The 23,609-nt window shown below is 43.8% G+C and overlaps 1 protein-coding gene across 4 annotated transcripts in view; it reads right to left on the bottom strand.

Annotated features, from left to right (window-relative positions):
- The window catches only part of mis18a (MIS18 kinetochore protein A), a 42,898-nt gene extending 32,527 nt beyond the window's left edge, over positions 1-10,371 (bottom strand). For all 4 annotated transcript variants that reach the window (XM_055941368.1, XM_055941367.1, XM_055941369.1 and 1 more), the window contains exons 1-2: positions 10,069-10,371; positions 5,522-5,591 (exon numbers count right to left, since the gene is read on the bottom strand). In XM_055941368.1, the coding sequence (XP_055797343.1) occupies positions 5,522-5,591; positions 10,069-10,306 (308 nt within the window). In that variant the 5' untranslated portion in view covers positions 10,307-10,371. The remainder of the gene's footprint in view (positions 1-5,521; positions 5,592-10,068) is intronic.
- Between the last annotated feature and the right edge of the window lie 13,238 nt (positions 10,372-23,609).

Raw genomic sequence — 23,609 nt, 5'->3', positions numbered from 1 at the left:
ACAGGGGAATAACAACAGGTGGACTATCAGGCTGTAACAGGGGGAATAACAACAGGTGGACTATCAGGCTGTAACAGGGGGAATAACAACAGGTGGACTATCAGGCTGTAACAGGGGAATAACAACAGGTGGACTATCAGGCTGTAACAAGGGGAATAACAACAGGTGGACTATCAGGCTGTAACAGGGGAATAACAACAGGTCAGGTGGACTATCAGGCTGTAACAGGGGGAATAACAACAGGTCAGTAGGTAGGGGCAGGGCTGTCACAATTTCATCAGCCGGTGATTGTCAAGTTAATCAGTTGGTCCCTCGGGCAATTGACCGTTAATTAACATAAACACATTTAGCATTTCCTGTCTTCCACACAGCCCACAGCCCACTGATGCAGACCTGTGGAACATCTACATTTTAAGAAGTCTACTAAATCCATGTAATATAGTCCACACAAATCCATTATGTACGTTAGACAGGTCTAAAGAAACATGATAGGATGAAAACGTAATCTATTTCAGAAGACCAGAATAGCATACTCTGAGTTGTCCTTATGTTAGGCCCTGATGTGGCTGTGGGCTACACTAGTTCATTTAGCAGGTCCTGATCTGGCTGTGGGCTACACTAGTTCATTTAGCAGGTCCTGATGTGGCTATGCCATATGGCTGTGGGGCTGCACTAGTTCATTTAGCAGGTCCTGATCTGGCTATGCCATATGGCTGTGGGGCTACACTAGTTCATTTAGCAGGCCCTGATGTGGCTACTAGTCCATATGGCTGTGGGGTACACTAGTTCATTTAGCAGGCCCTGATGTGGCTATGCCATGTGGCTGTGGGCTACACTAGTTCATTTAGCAGGTCCTGATGTGGCTACTATTCCATATGACTGTGGGGTACACTAGTTCATTTAGCAGGTCCTGATGTGGCTATGCCATGTGGCTGTGGGCTACACTAGTTCATTTAGCAGGTCCTGATGTGGCTAGTCCATATGGCTGTGGGGCTACACTAGCTCATTTAGCAGGTCCTGATCTGGCTGTGGGGCGACACTAGTTCATTTAGCAGGTCCTGATCTGGCTGTGGGCTACACTAGCTCATTTAGCAGGTCCTGATCTGGCTGTGGGCTACACTAGCTCATTTAGCAGGTCCTGATCTGGCTGTGGGGCGACACTAGTTCATTTAGCAGGTCCTGATGTGGCTAGTCCATATGGCTGTGGGGCTACACTAGTTCATTTAGCAGGTCCTGATCTGGCTGTGGGCTACACTAGCTCATTTAGCAGGTCCTGATCTGGCTGTGGGGCGACACTAGTTCATTTAGCAGGTCCTGATCTGGCTGTGGGCTACACTAGTTCATTTAGCAGGTCCTGATCTGGCTGTGGGCTACACTAGTTCATTTAGCAGGTCCTGATGTGGCAATACCATATGGCTGTGGGCTACACTAGTTCATTTAGCAGGTCCTGATCTGGCTGTGGGCTACACTAGTTCATTTAGCAGGTCCTGATGTGGCAATACCATATGGCTGTGGGCTACACTAGTTCATTTAGCAGGTCCTGATGTGGCAATACCATATGGCTGTGGGCTACACTAGTTCATTTAGCAGGTCCTGATCTGGCTATGCCATATGGCTGTGAGCTACACTAGTTCATTTAGCAGGTCCTGATGTGTCCTGTCCACAGAAGTGTGATTGACTTGGAGTTACATTGTGTTGTTTAAGTGTTCCCTTTATTTTTTTGAGCAGTGTATTTTGACTTGTTGAAACAAAGTTTAGCGGTAGATTTTCGGATTTCCTTTCTCTGGATGTTGAACGAGTGGATTACTCAAATCGATGGCGCCAACTAAACTGACTTTTTGGGATATAAATAAGGATATTATCTAACAAAACACTACATGTTATAGCTGGGACCCTTTGGATGACAAATCAGAGGAAGATTTTCAAAAGTGAATATTTAAAATCACCTGTTGTGAATTTATGAAACCTGTGTCGTTGGAAAAATATTTTGATGTGTGGCGCCGTCCTCAAACAATCGCATGGCATGCTTTAGTTGTAATAGCTATTGTAAATCAGACAGTGCAGTTAGATTAACAAGAATTTAAGCTTTCAACCGATATAAGACACTTGTATGTACCTACATGTTTAATATCCATAATTTATGATTATTTCACTGGAAGGTGTCCCGCTAGGGGGATGCCTAGCCTTATTAACTTCTCTAGGATAGGGGGCAGCATTTTCACATTTGGATGAAAAGCATACCCAAATTCAAGTGCAAGCTACTCATCTCCAGAAGATAAGATAGGTATATTATTAATAGATTTGAATAGAAAACACTCTGAAGTCTCAAACTGTTTGAATCATGTCTGTGAGTATAACAGAACTTATTTAGCAGGCGAAACCCCGAGGACAAACCATTCAGATTTTGTTTTGTGGTCACTCTTTATGAGATTTCATTGGGAATCCAGATTTCTAAGGGACCTTCTTGCAGTTCCTACCGCTTCCACTGGATGTCAACAGTCTTTAGCAATTGGAGGTTTTTTCCTTTGTGTAATGAAGAAGTACGGCCATCCAGAAGGAGGGTAACTTGAAGTGTACTGTTAGCTAGCTTTCTGGTCATGCGCCTCTACAGATTGTTTTAATCCTGTATTGAACACAGATCATCCCGTCTTCAATTTTAATCGGTTATTTACGTTAAAAAAATACCTAAAGTTGTATTACAAAAGTAGTTTGAAATGTTTTGGCTAAGTTTACAGGTAACTATTGAGATATTTTGTAGTCACGTTGCACAAGTTGGAATCGGTGTTTTTCTGGATCAAACGTGCCAAATAAATTGACATTTTGGATATCGAAAGAATTAATCGAACAAAAGGACCATTTGTGATGTTTATGGGACATATTGGAGTGCCAACAACAGAAGCTCGTCAAAGATAAGGCATGAATTATATTTTTATTTCTGCGTTTTGTGTCGCGCCTGCAGGGTTGAAATATGCTTCTCTCTCTTTGTTTACTATGGTGCTATCCTCAGATAATAGCATCGTTTGCTTTCGCCGAAAAGCCTATTTGAAATCTGACATGTTGGCTGGATTCACAAGTGTAGCTTTAATTTGGTGTATTGCATGTGTGATTTCATAAAAGTTTGATTTTTAGCAATTTATTTTAAATTTGGCGTTCTGCATTTTTACTGGCTTTTGGCCAAGTGGGACGTTAGCGTCCCACATCTCAGAGAAGTTAACAGAACTCAACTTTTAGGTCAAGCTGCAGAGCGTTAAGAGTAAATGGTGTGCGACTAATGAATACATCCAGGGTTTAGGTGGAAGTTGGTCCTAGACACTGATCTTGGGCCAATTATACGTTTCCTCCCATTAATGGTTCAGGTTAGGATACTGAGGGGGAATTTTCCCCCCTGGAGCAGTCGGTAGCCTAGTATAGTACTGTAGCTGGCAAGGAACTAGTGTCTAACCCTCACGGGAGCGGGTTCCACCATTCTAACCCTCACGGGAGCGGGTTCCACCATTCTAACCCCCGCGGGAGCGGGTTCCACCATTCTAACCCCCACGGGAGCGGGTTCCACCATTCTAACCCTCACGGGAGCGGGTTCCACCATTCTAACCCTCACGGGAGCGGGTTCCACCATTCTAACCCTCACGGGAGCGGGTTCCACCATTCTAACCCTCACGGGAGCGGGTTCCACCATTCTAACCCTCACGGGAGCGGGTTCCACCATTCTAACCCTCACGGGAGCGGGTTCCACCATTCTAACCCTCACGGGAGCGGGTTCCACCATTCTAACCCTCACGGGAGCGGGTTCCACCATTCTAACCCTCACGGGAGCGGGTTCCACCATTCTAACCCTCACGGGAGCGGGTTCCACCATTCTAACCCTCACGGGAGCGGGTTCCACCATTCTAACCCCCACGGGAGCGGGTTCCACCATTCTAACCCCCGCGGGAGCGGGTTCCACCATTCTAACCCCCGCGGGAGCGGGTTCCACCATTCTAACCCCCGCGGGAGCGGGTTCCACCATTCTAACCCCCGCGGGAGCGGGTTCCACCATTCTAACCCCCGCGGGAGCGGGTTCCACCATTCTAACCCCCGCGGGAGCGGGTTCCACCATTCTAACCCCCGCGGGAGCGGGTTCCACCATTCTAACCCCCGCGGGAGCGGGTTCCACCATTCTAACCCTCGCGGGAGCGGGTTCCACCATTCTAACCCTCGCGGGAGCGGGTTCCACCATTCTAACCCTCGCGGGAGCGGGTTCCACCATTCTAACCCTCGCGGGAGCGGGTTCCACCATTCTAACCCTCACGGGAGCGGGTTCCACCATTCTAACCCTCACGGGAGCGGGTTCCACCATTCTAACCCTCACGGGAGCGGGTTCCACCATTCTAACCCTCACGGGAGCGGGTTCCACCATTCTAACCCTCACGGGAGCGGGTTCCACCATTCTAACCCTCACGGGAGCGGGTTCCACCATTCTAACCCTCACGGGAGCGGGTTCCACCATTCTAACCCTCACGGGAGCGGGTTCCACCATTCTAACCCTCGCGGGAGCGGGTTCCACCATTCTAACCCTCACGGGAGCGGGTTCCACCATTCTAACCCCCGCGGGAGCGGGTTCCACCATTCTAACCCTCACGGGAGCGGGTTCCACCATTCTAACCCTATAGTCCATCACAATGTGACACAGCTAGTACTTTTCCCTAGCATACCTTCTCTTCAGTCGTTTTTTGGGAGGGCTACTTTTAATAAAAATTGAGTTAAATACATTTTTGTAACATTACTTTGAGTACAGATTGAGTACTTCTCTTTTTGCGTGCATCACATGACATCACATGACATCATTGGATGAATAGTAATCTCATGTGGGCAGAATCTGCATATAGACCGAAGAATCTGCATATAGACCGAAGAATCTGCATATAGACCGAAGAATCTGCATATAGACCGAAGAATCTGCATATAGACCGAAGAATCTGCATATAGACCGACGAATCTGCATATAGACCGAAGAATCTGCATATAGACCGAAGAATCTGCATATAGACCGAAGAATCTGCATATAGACCGAAGAATCTGCATATAGACCGAAGAATCTGCATATAGACCGACGAATCTGCATATAGACCGAAGAATCTGCAGGGACTGAATGGAACGTGTGAGATAACGTGCAGCATTAGTTACGTTCTTTTATTTAAAACATTTTAATCACTGGTTATTTGCACGAGCAGGATTGGGCAAACTGAGTTTCCTCGAGTGCAAACTGAGTTTCCTCGAGTGCTTGGCGTGCGCCCACATGGATTGGAAGGGCGAAGGGCTTTGGTTGAGAGTTTCCTTTTGCGAGGGTGGAGACTCCCTTTCTAACACGTATGAACACAGAAGTTAATCACACAGCTGAGCAAATTACACCAGATTTTACTTCTGGGTTAATATAGAATCGATTCAATAAGAACCTTCTGTCGTTGACCATGAAGGTAAACATTGAGGAATTTGGCAGAGGTTATTAGCGGCTAGACAGACACACATACACTCTCTGACTTACCAGCCTAGATCCTTCTTACGGGTACCGGAGATGTGAGTTTCTTTACCAATCAAAACATTGTCACTGACACCTGCAAAAAAAAACAAAAAAACAGAGGGAATTGTTCAGTCTCTTTGGGAAATTGGGGAACATTATCAAATTAGGTAGCTAAGTGATTGGAAATCAATCTGTCCTGTCCTCCGAGACACCGTGTCCTGTCCTCCGAGACACCGTGTCCTGTCCTCCGAGACACCGTGTCCTGTCCTCCGAGACACCGTGTCCTGTCCTCCGAGACACCGTGTCCTGTCCTCAGAGACACCGTGTCCTGTCCTCAGAGACACCGTGTCTTGTCCTCAGAGACACCGTGTCTTGTCCTCAGAGACACCGTGTCTTGTCCTCAGAGACACCGTGTCTTGTCCTCAGAGACAGTGTCTTGTCCTTTAGACATAAGCCTGATCGAAGATGTGTTTGTTATCTTTCCAATGCCATCAAGTACCCCTCGCTGTGGCACATGGAACAGGGTGGCATACAAAGTATCACTGTAAATACGTTTTTTATAAATGATTCAACTGAAATCCCAAAACCGAGTCGAACTTTACGTGCGAGACTATAGTGTCAATTAACATACACTGCGTAGGTCAGGGGTCACCAACTGGATTAACTAACCCAATGCATAGGTCAGGGGTCACCAACTGGATTAACTAACCCAATGCATAGGTCAGGGGTCACCAACTGGATTAACTAACCCAATGCATAGGTCAGGGGTCACCAACTGGATTAACTAACCCAATGCATAGGTCAGGGGTCACCAACTGGATTAACTAACCCAATGCATAGGTCAGGGGTCACCAACTGGATTAACTAACCCAATGCATAGGTCAGGGGTCACCAACTGGATTAACTAACCCACTGCATAGGGTAGGGATCACCAACTAGATTAACTAACCCACTGCATAGGGCAGGGGTCACCAACTAGATTAACTAACCCACTGAGTAGGGCGGGGATCACCAACTAGATAAACTAACCCACTGAGTAGGGCAGGGGTCACCAACTAGATTAAACCCACTGCATTAGCTCACCAGTCAATGTATTACGTGTAATGAAAAATTCAGAGCTAATGTGTCTAATTTCACAGTTGTTTCAGAGACCTGCAACAGCACTAAAACACTAATATTAATAATAATAATAGTATTTGTGTAAACTCTACATAGTGTTCTGCGGGTGTTACTGAGCAGGCTGATACCTATGGATTTTACACATGAAATGGGTTAAGGCTGTATGGTTCATAAACAGTGCCTTAAACTATTCAGACCTCTTGACTTATTCCACATTTATGTTACGTTATAATTTTATTCTAAAATGGAATAAATATATGTTTTTCCTCATCACTCTACACACAATACCCCATAATGAATAAGCAAAATCAGGTTCTTATACATTTAAACACACGTATAAAAAATAAACAGAAATACCTTACTTACATAAGTATTCAGAGCTCTTGACTTTTTCCACATTTAACATTAGGTTACACCCTTGTACCAAAATGTGAGTAACTAGCTTTACCCTCGCTCAATACCCAATAATGACAAAGCAAAAACAGGTTTAGAATTTTGTTCATTTATAAAAATGTAAATATCACATTACCATAAATTTTCAGACCCTTTACTCAGTACTTTGTTGAAGCACATTTGGCAGCGATTACGTCAAATTTTCTTGGGTATGATGCTACAAGCTTGGCACACCTGTATTTGTGGAGTGTCTCTCATTCTTCTCTGCAGATCCTCTCAAGCTCTGTCAGGTTGGATGGGGAGCGTCGCTGCACAGCTATTTTCAGGTCGCTCCAGAGATGTTCGATTGGGTTCCAGGCTCTGGCTGGGGCACTCAAGGACATTCAGAGACTTGGCCCGAAGCCATGCTTGCATTGTTTTAGCTATGTGCTTAGGGTTGTTGTCCTGTTGGAAGGTGAACCTTCGCCACCAGTCTGAGGTCCTGAGCGCTCTGGAGCAGGTTTTCATCAAGGATCTCTCTGTACTTTGCTCCGTTCATCTTTCCATCGATCGTGACTGGTCTCCCAGTCCCTGCCGCTGAAATACATCCCCACAGCATGATGCTGCCACCACCATGCTTCACTGTATCGATGGTGCCAGGTTTCCTCCAGACGTGACACTTGGCATTCAGGCCAGAGTTAAATCTTGGTTTCATCAGACCAAAGAATCTTGTTTCTCTTGGTCTGAGAGTCTTTAGGTGCCTTTTGGTAAACTCCAAGTGGGCTGTCATGTGCCTTTTACTGAGGAGTGGTTTCCGTCTGGCCACTACCATAAAGGCCTGATTGGTGGAGTGCTGCAGAGATGGGAGAGTCTTCCAAGGACAACCATCTCCACAGATGAACTCCGGATGTCTGTCAGCGTGACCATCAGGTTCTTGGTCACCTCCCTGACCAAGGCTCTTCTCCCCTGACTGCTCAGTTTGGCCGGGCGTCCAGCTCTAGGAAGAGACTTGGTGGTTCCAAGCTTCTTCTATTTAAGAATGATGGAAACCACTGTGTACTTGGGGACCTTCAATGCTCCAGAAATGTTTTGGTATCCTTCCCCAGATCTGTGCCTCGACACAATCCTGTCTCGGATCTCCACGGACAATTCCTTCAACATTATGGCTTGGTTTTTACTCTGACATGCATTGTCAACTGTGGGACCTTATATAGACAGTTGCGTGCATTTCCAAATCATGTCCAATCAATTGAATTTACCACAGGTGGACTCCAACTTATAAAAACATCAAGGATGATCAATGGAAACAGGATTTACCTGAGCTCAATTTCGAGTATAAGACTTATGTAAATAAGGTATCTGTTGTTAATTTATAATACATTTGCAAACATTTCTAAAAACCTGTTTTCACTTTGTCCTTATGGGGTAGTGTGTGTAGATTGCTGAGTATATTTTATTTAAATATATTTTAAATTAAGGCTGTAAAGTAACAAAATGTGGAAAAAGTCAAGGGGTCTGAATACTTTCAAAAGGCACTAAGTATTCCCCCAATGCAATTACAGTCTAATACATCCACTGTGGGATTAACAGTTGTTTGTTTGTCAAACAAATTATAGTAATTTTAAATTATGTAACATTCTAACCGTGTTTAGCAGGACTTAGTCCAAATATGGCATAAATTCACTAGTTGTATTAATCTGGTACTCCCTGTATATAGCTCCATTCTTGTGTATTCTATGTGTTAATATTTCTCTTTAACGTTGCATCCTTGGGAAGGGCTCGTAAGCAAGCATTTGATGCTTAAGTCCACACCCGTTGTATTCTGCACATGTGACAAATCAAAGTGGAGGGACTTTTATTTTAAAGGAAACTGCAAATTCCACTGTTGTGGCTACCTTCACATGAGTAGGATCCGATGATGCCGGGCTGCGTTCAGCGGGAGAACGGACAACATTTTGACATGAAAGTCAGTTAATCCTGAAAATGTAAATTACTTTGAAAGTTTCTACAAGTGCAGTCACAAAAACCATCAAGCCCTATGATGAAACTGGCTCTGATGAGGACCGCCACAGGAAAGGAAGACCCAGAGTTACCTCTGCTGCAGAGGATAAATTCATTCGAGTTACCAGCCTCAGAAATTGCAGCCCAAATAAATGCTTCACAGAGTTCAAGTAACAGACATCTCAACATCGGACAATGTTCCTTGCGCAGCAGCAGCTAACGAGGATTCTTAATAAATACATTTCTATCTGAAAGTTGCACAAACCTTTTTGTCCTTCCTCCTGCTGAACACAGCCCGGCTTGTCCGACATCATTCTTGGGGGTCCAAAAATATTTTATGTAGAACAAACATAACTCTCTGATTCTAACGAATTATGTCAGTTCTATTCATGGAATGTCTATCTGCAAAGTCACTTTTCTTTAAGGAGACCAGAACAAATTCACATTAAAAAAAAGAATTACAGATGTGTTATTAAAAGCAAGTCTAAGAAGCGATAGATCGGTTCTATGCGCACTATTTCTATGCTTCCCGTGATTAGCTTTCGTTTTTGCATCTTTTACTTTTGTACACCAGTTTCAAAACGGCTAAAAAAACATTCTTTTGGATAAAGGAAAATATATTTCACAGTGGTTAAGGTACAAATTATTCTCTACACACTATCCTTTGTCACGAACTGAAATTAGCCAAACTATTAGAATTGTACTAACTAGGAAATGTCGGACGGAGCGATGTCTGCATTTTGCAGCTTTAACTCTGCCTTGTTGAGAAAGGACTCCCACTGTTAGTAAGTATTTCACGCTAAAGTCTACACTGGTTGTATTCGGCGCAGATGACAAATACAATTTGAACGTCGCTTCGCCCATCTGGAAAGCCTCCGCAAAAGAAAACCTGGCGGGCCCGTCTACAGCGGTTGCAGCGAGGGACTTTTCAATTCCTTTTGCTCATTGTCAAAACAAACACGACAATGAGTGACAAGACACCCTAGTATTGAATTCCATTCTGACACAACCAAGGCTATCACACTATCCAAGTCTAAAATGTAGTTAGCTAGTTAGGACAGAGTCAGCGAGCAACTTACGTTTGAGCAGTATTTGACTTTGTTCGTCTTCACTCCCAGCCCAAGACAGCGAGTCACCGACTGGCAACTTGCAACTCCCGCAGAGAAAGACGACCGGTGGGTCGCTATCGTCGTCTTCTCCTAACAGCCCTTGTTTAGAGTTGTCCTTAATGACGGTCGAGTCAGCATAAGCTCCACCGTCGACGGTGACTTCAAATGTCACGTTTGACTCTTTGCGAAGTGCTTTTCTCCCCGACATGTTTTTTCGAACTTGAGCGGGTTGGCAACAGACAGTCGCAGACAATGCAGGAAATACGTCATACGGCCCGCCTAATTTTTTTAAATTTAAAAGCCGGAAGTTTTATAACATCCTGTCAAGGGTTTTGACTAGATGGGATTACAGTTCTTCTTCGATGAGGATTAACGGCAGTCACATGCCCCGAATACAACAGACCTTACCGTGAAATGCTTACTTACAAGCCCTTAAACAACAATGCAGTTTTAAGAAAATATTTTATAAATAAACTAAAGCAAAAAAAAATACAATAATGAGGCTATATACAGGGGGTTCCGGTATCGAGTCAATGGGGGGCACCGGTTAGTCGAGGTAATTGAGGTAACGTTAATATGTACATGTAGGTAGAGTTAAAGTGACTATGTACATATAATAATCAGAGAGTAGCAGCAGTGTAAAATAGGCAAATAGTCTGGGCAGCCATTTGATTAGCTGTTCAGGAGTCTTATGGCTTGGGGAAGAAGCTTTAAGAAGTCTTTTGGACCTAGACTTGGCGCTCCTGTATCACTTGCCGTGTGGTAGCAGAGAGAGCAGTCTATGACTAGGATGGCTGGAGTCTTTGGCAAATTGTAGAGCCTTCCTCTGACACCGCCTGTTATAGAGGTCCTGGATGGCAGGAAGCTTGGCCCCAGTGATGTACTGGGACGTACGCACTATCCTCTGTAGTGCCTCTGTAGGCCGAGCAGTTTTTAAATTTACATTTTTGTTTATTTTACATTTATTTAACTAGGCAAGTCAGTTTAGAACAAATTCTTATTTACAATGACGGCCTACCAAAAGGAAAAAGGCCTCCTGCGGGAGTTGGGATTAAAATATATATATATATTTTTAAATATAGGACAAAACACATGACAAGAGACACCACAACACTACATAAAGAGAGACCTAAGACAACAACATAGCAAGGCAGCAACACATGACAACAAGATGGTAGCAACACAAAACAGGGTACAAACATTATTGGGCACAGACAACAGCACAAAGGGCAAGAAGGAACAATACATCACGCAAAGCAGCCACAACTGTCAGTAAGAGTGTCCATGATTGTGTCTTTGAATGAAGAGATTCATCACTGCCTGCCATACCAGGTAGTGATGCAACCCATCAGGATGCTCTCGATGGTGCAGCTGTAAAACCTTTTGAGGATCTGAGGACCCATGCCAAATCTTTTCAGTCTCCTGAAGGGGAAGAAGCTACACTCTTTATACAAAAGTATGTGGACACCCCTTAAAATTAGTGGATTCGGCTATTTCAGCCACACCCGTTGCTGACAGGTGTATAGAATTGAGCACACAGCTATGCAGTTCTCTAAAGACACTAGATACAACACAAGACACACATATGTTTTGGAAAAGGTAGGACTCTGTTGCAACATTGTAGCCAACATCACCAGCGTTGCTATGGAAATTGTTTACCCACCAGACATCCAAAGGGAGAAAGCTGTTGATGGGACAGAACCATGGTTTGTTGATGGGACAGAACCAAGGTTTGGGTTTGTTGATGGGACAGAACCAAGGTTTGGGTTTGTTGATGGGACAGAACCATGGTTTGGGTTTGATGATGGGACAGAACCATGGTTTGGGTTTGATGATGGGACAGAACCATGGTTTGGGTTTGTTGATGGGACAGAACCATGGTTTGGGTTTGTTGATGGGACAGAACCAAGGTTTGGGTTTGTTGATGGGACAGAACCATGGTTTGATGATGGGACAGAACCATGGTTTGATGATGGGACAGAACCATGGTTTGTTGATGGGACAGAACCATGGTTTGGGTTTGTTGATGGGACAGAACCATGGTTTGATGATGGGACAGAACCAAGGTTTGTTGATGGGACAGAACCAAGGTTTGTTGATGGGACAGAACCATGGTTTGGGTTTGTTGATGGGACAGAACCAAGGTTTGTTGATGGGACAGAACCATGGTTTGGGTTTGATGATGGGACAGAACCAAGGTTTGTTGATGGGACAGAACCAAGGTTTGTTGATGGGACAGAACCATGGTTTGTTGATGGGACAGAACCATGGTTTGTTGATGGGACAGAACCAAGGTTTGAGTTTGATGATGGGACAGAACCAAGGTTTGTTGATGGGACAGAACCAAGGTTTGTTGATGGGACAGAACCAAGGTTTGTTGATGGGACAGAACCATGGTTTGTTGATGGGACAGAACCATGGTTTGTTGATGGGACAGAACCATGGTTTGTTGATGGGACAGAACCAAGGTTTGTTGATGGGACAGAACCATGGTTTGGGTTTGTTGATGGGACAGAACCAAGGTTTGTTGATGGGACAGAACCATGGTTTGTTGATGGGACAGAACCATGGTTTGTTGATGGGACAGAACCATGGTTTGTTGATGGGACAGAACCATGGTTTGTTGATGGGACAGAACCAAGGTTTGTTGATGGGACAGAACCATGGTTTGTTGATGGGACAGAACCATGGTTTGTTGATGGGACAGAACCAAGGTTTGTTGATGGGACAGAACCATGGTTTGTTGATGGGACAGAACCATGGTTTGTTGATGGGACAGAACCATGGTTTGTTGATGGGACAGAACCAAGGTTTGTTGATGGGACAGAACCAAGGTTTGTTGATGGGACAGAACCAAGGTTTGTTGATGGGACAGAACCATGGTTTGTTGATGGGACAGAACCATGGTTTGTTGATTGGACAGAACCATGGTTTGTTGATGGGACAGAACCATGGTTTGTTGATGGGACAGAACCAAGGTTTGTTGATGGGACAGAACCATGGTTTGTTGATGGGACAGAACCAAGGTTTGTTGATGGGACAGAACCATGGTTTGGGTTTGATGATGGGACAGAACCATGGTTTGGGTTTGTTGATGGGACAGAACCAAGTTTGGGTTTGATGATGGGACAGAACCAAGGTTTGGGTTTGATGATGGGACAGAACCATGGTTTGATGATGGGACAGAACCAAGTTTTAGAGCCGATTTGGACATTTTTGTATAAAAGACTGAACATACTGAGCTCCATGTACATTTGTGTAAATATATTGAATATTAATGTATATGATGAAATATTAGGTACGTACCTTTATGATTTATATTTAACTGATTGAGATATATTAATTTGTTGTTAGTTTAACTCAGTTGTTGGCCGCCCCTCTTTCCCATTCATTGTACTGTGTTAAGTGTATTAGGATGAAGGCAGGAAGTTGGGCCTTCGGGGGGAGGAGTCCTTGCTAGACACGGGAGCGATATAGTTTTCTGACCATACAGACATACATACAGACAGGTCATATTATGTATTTTCCATATCAAGTAATCTATGCTTTAAGTTGATTGGAGAATCATTTTTTTGTTAGATATAAGAAGAATAAACATTTTTGTTGCACCATATCCCTGCATGTCATTGAATGTTTTGGCCGTTTGGAAACCTTGAGTGTGGACTGTATGCGTACGGAACAAACCCTCTTCAGGCTAGGGCAGTGGCCATGGTAAAGAGGAAAGGAAGCCCCTACACCTATAGAGACCAGACCTATAGAGACCAGACCTATAGAGACCAGACCTATAGAGACCAGACCTATAGAGACCTATAGAGACCAGACCTATAGAGACCAGACCTATAGAGACCTATAGAGACAACCCCGCTTCAGGCTAGGGCAGTGGCTACGGTCAAGAGGAAAGGAAGCCCCTACACCATGAATGCCTGTTTGTACATCTTACCAGTTGCAAAACAAGAGCAAATGTCATATTTAATACCACATGAGGGCACACATGGAAAAGGGTTATTTGCAACCATTTCCCTTTCTCAAGAAAAGAGAGGCATCAGCCAAGGATGTCAGATCAGCATTTTTGAAGAAGCTGACCTTAGCAACACATATCAAACAGTAAACGTATATAATAATGGAACTGTATTAATGCAAGGCAATGATTCAAGCCTCCAGGCTTTTGAGAATAGGTTTGCTAGCCTAAAAGTAGAGGCTGAACTCATCTCAGAAGCTGAGGAGAAAGGCAAGGAGGGAGATGATGGAGAAAAACAGACCCCCAAACGGTTTCTGTGACCCAGCAAGAAGCCCTCAGTGTCCCTCTACCTACGTCACCTGCAGCAGACAGAGCCAAGGACAGGCCTACAACACCAAGAACACCTGCTATGCAACGTTTCCACAACACCCTCTCTCTAGTCGAAGCAGAGGTCATAGAACTCAGAGAGAACAAGCTTCAAGAGGAGGAAACTGTCCAGAAACTAGAAGAAGAGATGAAACAGTTCAGGGAGGAGAGCAGAGCATCTATTGCTAAACTAGAAAGCAGAATGGACAAAAACTGAGTCAGACAAATGATGACCTCAGAGACCATCTGAGCACAACGAGAGAGGAGCCTGAGCAGAGAGAGAGGTACATCGACCGCCCTCAACCAGCAGCTAGTCATTATGTCCTCTGCATCTAGAGAACATGTCTACCAGCTTGGTACAACACAGGCAGAGCCTGAGACCAGCATAACCAGCATGGTCTCCACCACACAGCCTGATGACACTGCACCAGCCTGTCTGCTCCAGCCCAGGTCAACCTACCAGCCTCCCAGTCTGTTTCAGACCAGGTCAGAAAACCAGTCTGCTCCAGCCCAGGTCAACCTACCAGCCTCCCAGTCTGTTTCAGACCAGGTCAGAAAACCAGTCTGCTCCAGCCCAGATCAACCTACCAGCCTCCCAGTCTGTTCCAGACCAGGTCAGAAAACCAGTCTGCTCCACCCAGACATTCACCCACCACTACAATCCTTATTGACTCAAATGGGCAGTTCCTGGTCCAGGAAAGATTATTCCCTAGACACCAGGTGTATAAGTTCTGGTGTCCTACAACTGACAGTGCAATGCAGCTACTCAGTCAGACCAGGATTGACACCCTCGACAACATCATCATCCACACTGGCACAAACCACCTTCATGCCAACGGTGAAAATGTATCTAGGGCAGTGAGAAGTGTGGCAGAACGGGCACAGGCTGTGTTCCCAACAACCAATATTGAAAAGACTTCCCAGGACAGTTGATGGACAATATAAATCAACAGATCACTATGGACTGTGCCTCACTGCTCAAGGTCAGAACGGCTCACCACCCCACTCTGACATCTGAACTAGAGGTCGACCGATTAATCGGAATGGCCGATTAATTAGGGCCGATTTCACGTTTTCATAACAATTGGAAATTGCTATTTTTGGACCCCGATTTTTTTTATATAATTTTTTTTACACCTTTATTTAACAAGGCAAGTCAGTTAAGAACACATTCTTATTTTCAATGACGGCCTAGGAACGGTGGGTTAACTGGAGGAAAATATTGACAGAGAGTGAGTTAAAAGACCAATCTTCATCGTGGTAGCTAGCCAAATTCAAATCTGTCAACTAGCTTACCGTCTAGCTCTAACTGTTTACTGGTGGTAACCGTAGCAACACGGCCACTGAGGCAGCGCTAGCAGCGACAGAGACTTTCCCCCCTTTTTTTTGAATACCCAGCAGAAATCAAATCAGAGAAGGGAAGAATCCATTTTAAACACAGAATTCTGAGGGAGAACCCAGAAACTTTGTTTGCCGACTGCTCACAAAACAGGACTGTTACAAACCTGTTATTTTACACAGACCACACTACTGCCTGGCATACAGATGGAACCAGGCATTTCAGCTATACCACGAAGAAAGGCATCTGCAAGGGAAGGCAAATCCACATTTTTGAGGACAGCGATAAGGACCAGGAAAACAGGTTTCTGACTGTAAATATGTATCAGAACGGCACTGTCATGGTCCAGGGCAGTGAGGCTGCACTCAGCTCTGTTGTGCAGGACTTCCCCCCCCTAACGAAGACAGCGGAAAGCAAAAAAGAAAAGGACAGCACCCCGACCTCTCCCCTCACCTCAGGCACCCCAACAGCAGGACCATCCTCCTCCCTGCCTGCCTACAACCACCAGAGCCAAGACCACACTACCATCAGCCTGTTGAGAGACAGGCTGGCTGTGATAGAGGTATGGGTTACTGAGCTGAAGGAGCAGCCCCCCAGCTACACCACCACCAGCCCAGACACAGAGCTTCTACAGGACCAGATCAACCAGTGCAGGACCCAGCTGAAGAACTCTGTCCAGGAGCTGAGAGAGAGCCTTACCACAACGCTTGAGGAGGTAAAGGTCACCGTGAGGAGAGAGCCTTACCACAGCACGAGGAGAGAGTCTTACCACAGCTCTTGAGGAGGTAAAGGTCACCGTGAGGAGAGAGCCTTACCACAGCTCTTGAGGAGGTAAAGGTCACCGTGAGGAGAGAGCCTTACCACAGCACGAGGAGAGAGCCTTACCACAGCTCTTGAGGAGGTAAAGGTCACCATGAGGAGAGAGCCTTACCACAGCTCTTGAGGAGGTAAAGGTCACTATGAGGAGAGAGTCTTACCACAGCTCTTGAGGAGGTAAAGGCCACCATGAGGAGAGAGCTGGTGCAGGTAAAGGAGGAGATGGTAAAGGAGTTGTCTGTCATCAAGAGGGGGCTGCAGCACAGAGAACAGACTGTAGAGACTCCTAGAGAGAAGCTGCAGCCCCTCACCACCCCAGGAGAAACCTGGAGGATTAAGTGAGATTAAACAGCTCCTCCAATACATCTGCACTAAACACACGCACACACACACCTATTGTACTAGAATTTACTTGTTCAATGAATAAGGAATATTGTTAGCTGTTATCCTGTTTATCTCTTAACAACTTATTAGTTAGTAGTTACTGTATTTCTGACTGCTATTCTTTCTTTTGGAACATGAAATCACTATCAGTTAGCATGTGGAACATTCAGGGCCTAAACTCATCAACCTTTGGACTGAAGAGTTTAGCACTGGAGTTCAACAAAAACCTTAAAGATGTTGACGTCATCATTCTGCAGGAGACATGGTGTAAGGCTGACATTGTCACTCACTGTACCACAGGTTACAGAGAGGTAATTGTACCGTCACAGAAACACAGCTCTGTCAATAGAGGCAGAGACTCTGGAGGACTGATCATTTGGTACAAATCCGAACTACAACATCTAATTGACCCCCTCAAAATTGGTAAATATCACATTTGATTAAAACTGAAAAAAGAACTTGTACTGACAGAAAAATATGTTCCTTTGCGCAATATATATCCCCCCCCTCAGAATCCCCATATTACTCAGAGGAGATCTTCCCCACCCTTGAGGAAGAGACATGCCATTTCCAGGCCCAGGGAAATGTGCTCATCAGTGGGGACACAAATGCGTGCACAGGAACACTACCTGATCTAACGAGCACACAGGAACACGACCTGATCTAACGAGCACACGAGGGGACAGCTTTATTACAGGCCATACTGTTTCTAACTGCCTTAATCTCCCCCATAGAAACAACAGTGACAGCACCGTCAACAAAAACGGAAGGGATCTGTTGCAGCTCTGTAGAAGCCTGGGTCTGTACTTTGTCAATGGTAGGTTACGGGGGGACTCTTTGGGGAGATTCACCTACTGCTCACCTCTTGGCCACAGTACAGTAGACTATATGATCACAGCCTCACATTCAATTCGCGCATATATGTACAAAATGTATTTCAGCAGATTTCGTGCGTTTTTGTGCATTTTTGGGCTGGTTAAATTCGTTTGAAAATACACGAATTTCTGTGCTACTTAATTCGTACGAAAAGACACGAATTTAACCAGTAGGCGACACAAGCCTTTGCAACAACCATGTAGACGCGATAATTTATATTTCATTTTTTGTTCTTCTTAAATGGCTAATTTAACGTCATGAATATACAGAAATGTTGTCTTTGTTTAAGCATGTTTTAAAATGTGTCGTTGTATGCCTATATGTTTTAGACTGGCTGAACAGAATTTGAGAAAAGATGCACATTTACCTGCGACTTAATTCGTGGGAAATATTGTTTTATTAATGCCAATGCTGTTTTCTGTGCTTGATTTCGCTTAAGACTTTGGATACGGGTGCACTTGTAATCAGAACGCCTTTTTTTCATGTAGGCAACCATACACGATTTTATTCATAACCCATTTCATATTTCGTGGAGCTTAAATTACACAATTTTCTTCATAATGCATGTATTACATGTTAAACAGGTTCATGTAAAAATAATGAATTATGTTGGCTTACACTTAACGCGTTCAACCAGTTAGCAAGTCAGTTTCCTAGTACCGACTAGCACTTGAATGTAGTATTATGCTGGCTTCACATTCTCCTGGGAAACTGGACAATGGGAAGTCGTAACTCCGACATTATTGTTTTCAAGTTCTTTTCAAGTCGGAACAATTCTTAAACCAATAAGATTGGCCACATCATTTTCTAATTTCCCTCTTGTAATTCCTATTTGGAGGGTCATTCAAGTGAAACTTCCCAGTCGGAACTAGGAATCCCCGAGAACTCCGATAGTACCTGAACGAGGCATTAGTATGTGTAATAGCAGCCTACATACATAGCCTACATCTGCATCTGTCTTCAGATTTATTTTATGGGTGATTTTTCCATTGACAGAAATGTATTTAGTCTTCCACTCCACTCTTCCGATGCATGTATTTGCTGCAGACATGAAACCGTTCAGAGATTACTCCAAGTAATGGCACTCTTTGGGATCTTTGCCAGGGAACATTTAAATACATTATCAATGGCAAATACTGTTTTCTATGCTTGATTTCACTTAATATTTTTGGGTGTTGCGCTCATTGCAGTCAGAAAACATGTTGGCCGATCAAAACCCTTGCGGGTTTCTCTCCCCGAGTCGTACGAGAATATAACGGAAAACTGACCCAAGATCAGTACTGTACATATGCAACTTCAAGCCAACGTAATGCGGAGCGCGTTCCAGCTCGTCAACACAATCGGCTGCAGGGGAGGTTACTTTCTGTGTTGTTCAGTTTATATAAGAATATCAAATTAAATTAATCTTAGAAACGCTTTTCCAGGTAGTTTGAATGTATATTCTTATTCTGTGCAGAATCGGTGTAATTTGACCTACAACACAAATGCGCACCATGACTTCAACAAAGAAGACAACTTGGAACGTACCCGATCCTCCCACGCGATCATTCTCTTTCCCGGTAAGTGAAGTATGCAAATAAACCATGTGGTTGTAATCGATAGTATGTAATGTTATGGAGATTGATTTTTTACGACATTTTTCAAACCACTATGCATTTTCACTGATCTGTCAAGGTTTTCAATCAAAATCTTAGCTATAGGCCTACTCAACAGTTCAGCTGGCTTTAGCTAGCTAGCGAGCTAGGCTACAGTCTATGGAGTTCAATGGTGGGCGCAGGGTTTTGTTCTGGGCAACATCTACACACCTGATTAAACTAGTTTGAGTGGTTAATTACTTTAATCCACGTGTCAAACTCCTACCATGGGAGGTCTGAGTGTCTGCAGGTTTTTGCTCCACCCTTGATTGATAAATGAAGGTCACAAACGACTAAGGAACTCCCCTCACCTGGTTAGGTTGTCCAGGTGTTCATTGACATGAAACCCCCCAAAAAACCAGCAGACACTCGGCCCTCTGTGGAATGAGTTTGACACCCCTGCCTATTAGAGCTAGTTCAACTTGTCTTTGCAAAGTCTTTCTAAATTAGACAGTTTTAGATCTTGTGGAGAAAACAATTCCAAACAATGGATGAATTGGGACTACCAGACAGCAATGCTCCCATCCACAGTGAATGGTCATCTTGTTATCCATCATTCACATTCTTTACATTTTTGTACACCACCTGTATTTTTTGTGATATAATCCACTTACTAATTAAGTACATTTTAATGCTGAGTTACATTTTTTTTTAAATTAAAATAAGTATCCTACATATACAGCTGTGAAATACAATTCTAAACTTGTTCTATTCTGTTTACTTTGCAGCTCCAAATAAAGACCCTTCACACCTACCACCCTTCTATTCAGACAACTCAGATCTACACCTTAAGTCTCTCTATCTCTCTCTTTCTTTCTATACATCCTCTTTGTACAGGTCTCTTGATCTATCCATCTGGCTGCATTTTAAGTAAGTGGAAACTTTTTCTCTTTTAATTCAGCTTTCTTCCCATTTCTTGTGTTTTCAAAAACAAACCAGGTTGTAGTTTTAAAATGCCAACCAACTGGAGAAGATTATTCAAAAATTGTATTTTAAAATAAGCAACCAAATCCCACTGGCCCAAGTATTGTTTAATCTGTCAACTAACGACACTCATTGCACTGTGCACCTGAGGCTATGTATTTTAAAATAAGCAACCAAATCCCACTGGCCCAAGTATTGTTTAATCTGTCAACTAACGACACTCATTGCACTGTGCACCTGAGAATATGTGGACAACTACAAATACCTAGGTGTCTGGTTAGACTGTAAACTCTCCTTCCAGACTCACATCAAGCATCTCCAATCCAAAGTTAAATCTAGAATTGGCTTCCTATTCCGCAACAAAGCATCCTTCACTCATGCTGCCAAACATACCCTTGTAAAACAAACTGACCATCCTACCAATACTCGACTTCGGTGATGTCATTTACAAAATAGCCTTCAAAAACCTACTCAATAAATTGGATGCAGTCTATCACAGTGCCATCCGTTTTGTCACCAAAGCCCCATATACTACTCACCACTGCGACCTGTACACTCTCGTTGGCTGGCCCTCGCTTCATACTCGTCGTCAAACCCACTGGCTCCAGGTCATCTACAAGACCCTGCTAGGTAAAGTCCCCCCTTATCTCAGCTCGCTGGTCACCATAGCAGCACCTACCTGTAGCACGCGCTCCAGCAGGTATATCTCTCTGGTCACCCCCAAAACCAATTCTTCCTTTGGCCGCCTCTCCTTCCAGTTCTCTGCTGCCAATGACTGGAACGAACTACAAAAATCTCTGAAACTGGAAACACTTATCTCCCTCACTAGCTTTAAGCACCAGCTGTCAGAGCAGCTCATAGATTACTGCACCTGTACATAACCCATCTACAATTTAGCCCAAACAACTACCTCTTTACCTACTGTATTTATTTATTTTGCTCCTTTGCACCCCATTATTTCTATCTCTACTTTTTTCTATCTCTACTATCTCTACTTTTTTTTTTTACTTGCTATATTGTATTTACTTCACCACCATGGCCTTTTTATATTTTTATTTATTTATACATATATTTTGTTTGCCTTCACCTCCCTTATCTCACCTCACTTGCTCATATTGTATGTAGACTTATTTTTCACTGTATTATTGACTGTATGTTTGTTTATTCCTTGTGTAACTATGTGTTGTTGTATGTGTCGAACTGCTTTGCTTTATCTTGGCCAGGTCGCAATTGTAAATGAGAACGTGTTCTCAATTTGCCTACCTGGTTAAATAAATGTGAAATAAAAATAAATAAAAAAATGGCAGGTAGCCTACATCCTGGTTACAATAGTAGTCAACAGTTAGTATGACACATTACGTTACTGTAACGGCGTTCCTCTCTTCATAAGAAGAGGAGGAGTAGTGATCGAGCCAAGGCGCAGCGGGTTGTGAATACATGATGAATTTTATTTATAAGACAAAACGAAACAAACTATACTTGAATAAAATAACAAAACGAAAATAGACAGACTTTAGTACGACGAACTGATATAACACACGCAGAACGAACGAACAAGTACTTACTACAAAAACGCACGAACAAACCGAAACAATCCCGTATGGTGTAACATCGACACAGACACAGGAGACAATCACCCACAAACAGTGAGAACACCCTACCTAAATATGACTCTTAATTAGAGGAGAACGCAAAACACCTGCCTCTAATTAAGAGCCATACCAGGCAACCAAAACCAACATAGAAACAGATAACATAGACTGCCCACCCAAAACACATGCCCTGACCTAAACACATACAAAAAACAACATAAAACAGGTCAGGACCGTTACAGTTACAGTGTGGCATGTTAAAGCCTCAGGCTTAGTTTTATTACCAGGCGAGGTCCATTATCAGATCTGACCCATATGATTGAGTCATTGAAACCCATGTCACCTTCAAACACACACACAGCACTTCTTTAGTGGGTTTGAGAAGGGTCAGGGCTTGGAGTTTAATGTGAACTCAACGTCAGCTCCTTAGTTGGCCAAACTCTCTTTATTAATTGCTATTGTTGGTATAGTTTTTCATCTCACAATCTGTAGTTATCCTTGTCAATTCAAGCCCATTGCCAGAGTGGACCTCCCTGGTGCATTCCATCAGTCAAAGTGATGTGTATAGGGCTATTCTTTCTGACACTTTCATATCCACCTTTCATGCAGAATGGCTCCTGGCTCCAGCCGTAAGCTGTGTCCTAGCTGTAAAACATCAATAGGAGTAGCCTCAAAGAAGTGCAAGTTCTGTGGCGCAATAATACAGCTGAAGATGAAGTTAGAGGCCCAAAAAATGAAGGCTACGGATGAATGGGCAACTAAGACTATTAAATATGGAAGATTTGCAACCTTGATTAATGCAGCAAACAAGCTGGTAAGCTTTATTATGTTTTCCTCTAAAACATATTTATGCATTCCTGCCCTATGCACTTATTTGTTGTTGTCATTTGACTGTAAATCTAAATGTCATTATTTGACTGTAAATCTAAATGTCATTATTTGACTGATATTTGTTGTGTTTCTGGAAGTTATTTTGTCATCAATGATCCCAGGTACATAGGTTCTACAAGTTAGGAGTGTACCCCTTTGCTACTCCTCAGCAAGAGGAAGAAGGGTAACATTTTGTCGTCAACTGCACTGTGTCCTCACAGTGGTATGATGAACCAGACCTCAATGGCAGCAATCCAAAGGTTGTATGTGGCAATTATGAAAGGTATTTGGACAGAAATATGTATGTTTGTCTACTTTAAGAGCCTATCCCTCAACCACCACATCCGTCAGACTGTAAAAAACAAATTATTCCACTTAGGCGAATTCGCCAGTCAGCCCCCTCCCTCTCCTGTTCTGCCGACCGAAACTCTCATCCATGCTTTCTTCTTCTCCTGAATAGACTATTGCAACTCACTACTCCCCGGCACTAACACAGACTCCCTCGATAAGCTCCAAATGGTTCAAAACTCAGCAGCCCGTCTTCTAACCCACTAAATCATCCTGGCAGCACATCTTCTAACCCACTAAATCATCCTGGCAGCACATCTTCTAACCCACTAAATCATCCTGGCAGCCCATCTTCTTGAACCACCCCAAAAATGCACAAAAACGCACGAAATCTGCTGAAATACATTTTGTACATATATGCGCGAATTGAATGTGAGGCTGGGCTGGACTATAGGATCACAGAC

The sequence above is a fragment of the Salvelinus fontinalis genome, chromosome 13 (assembly GCF_029448725.1).
Source record: "Salvelinus fontinalis isolate EN_2023a chromosome 13, ASM2944872v1, whole genome shotgun sequence".
Taxonomy (NCBI): domain Eukaryota; kingdom Metazoa; phylum Chordata; class Actinopteri; order Salmoniformes; family Salmonidae; genus Salvelinus; species Salvelinus fontinalis.
The sequence above is the reverse complement of the archived record's forward strand: the minus strand, read 5'-3'. Positions and strand labels throughout refer to the sequence as shown.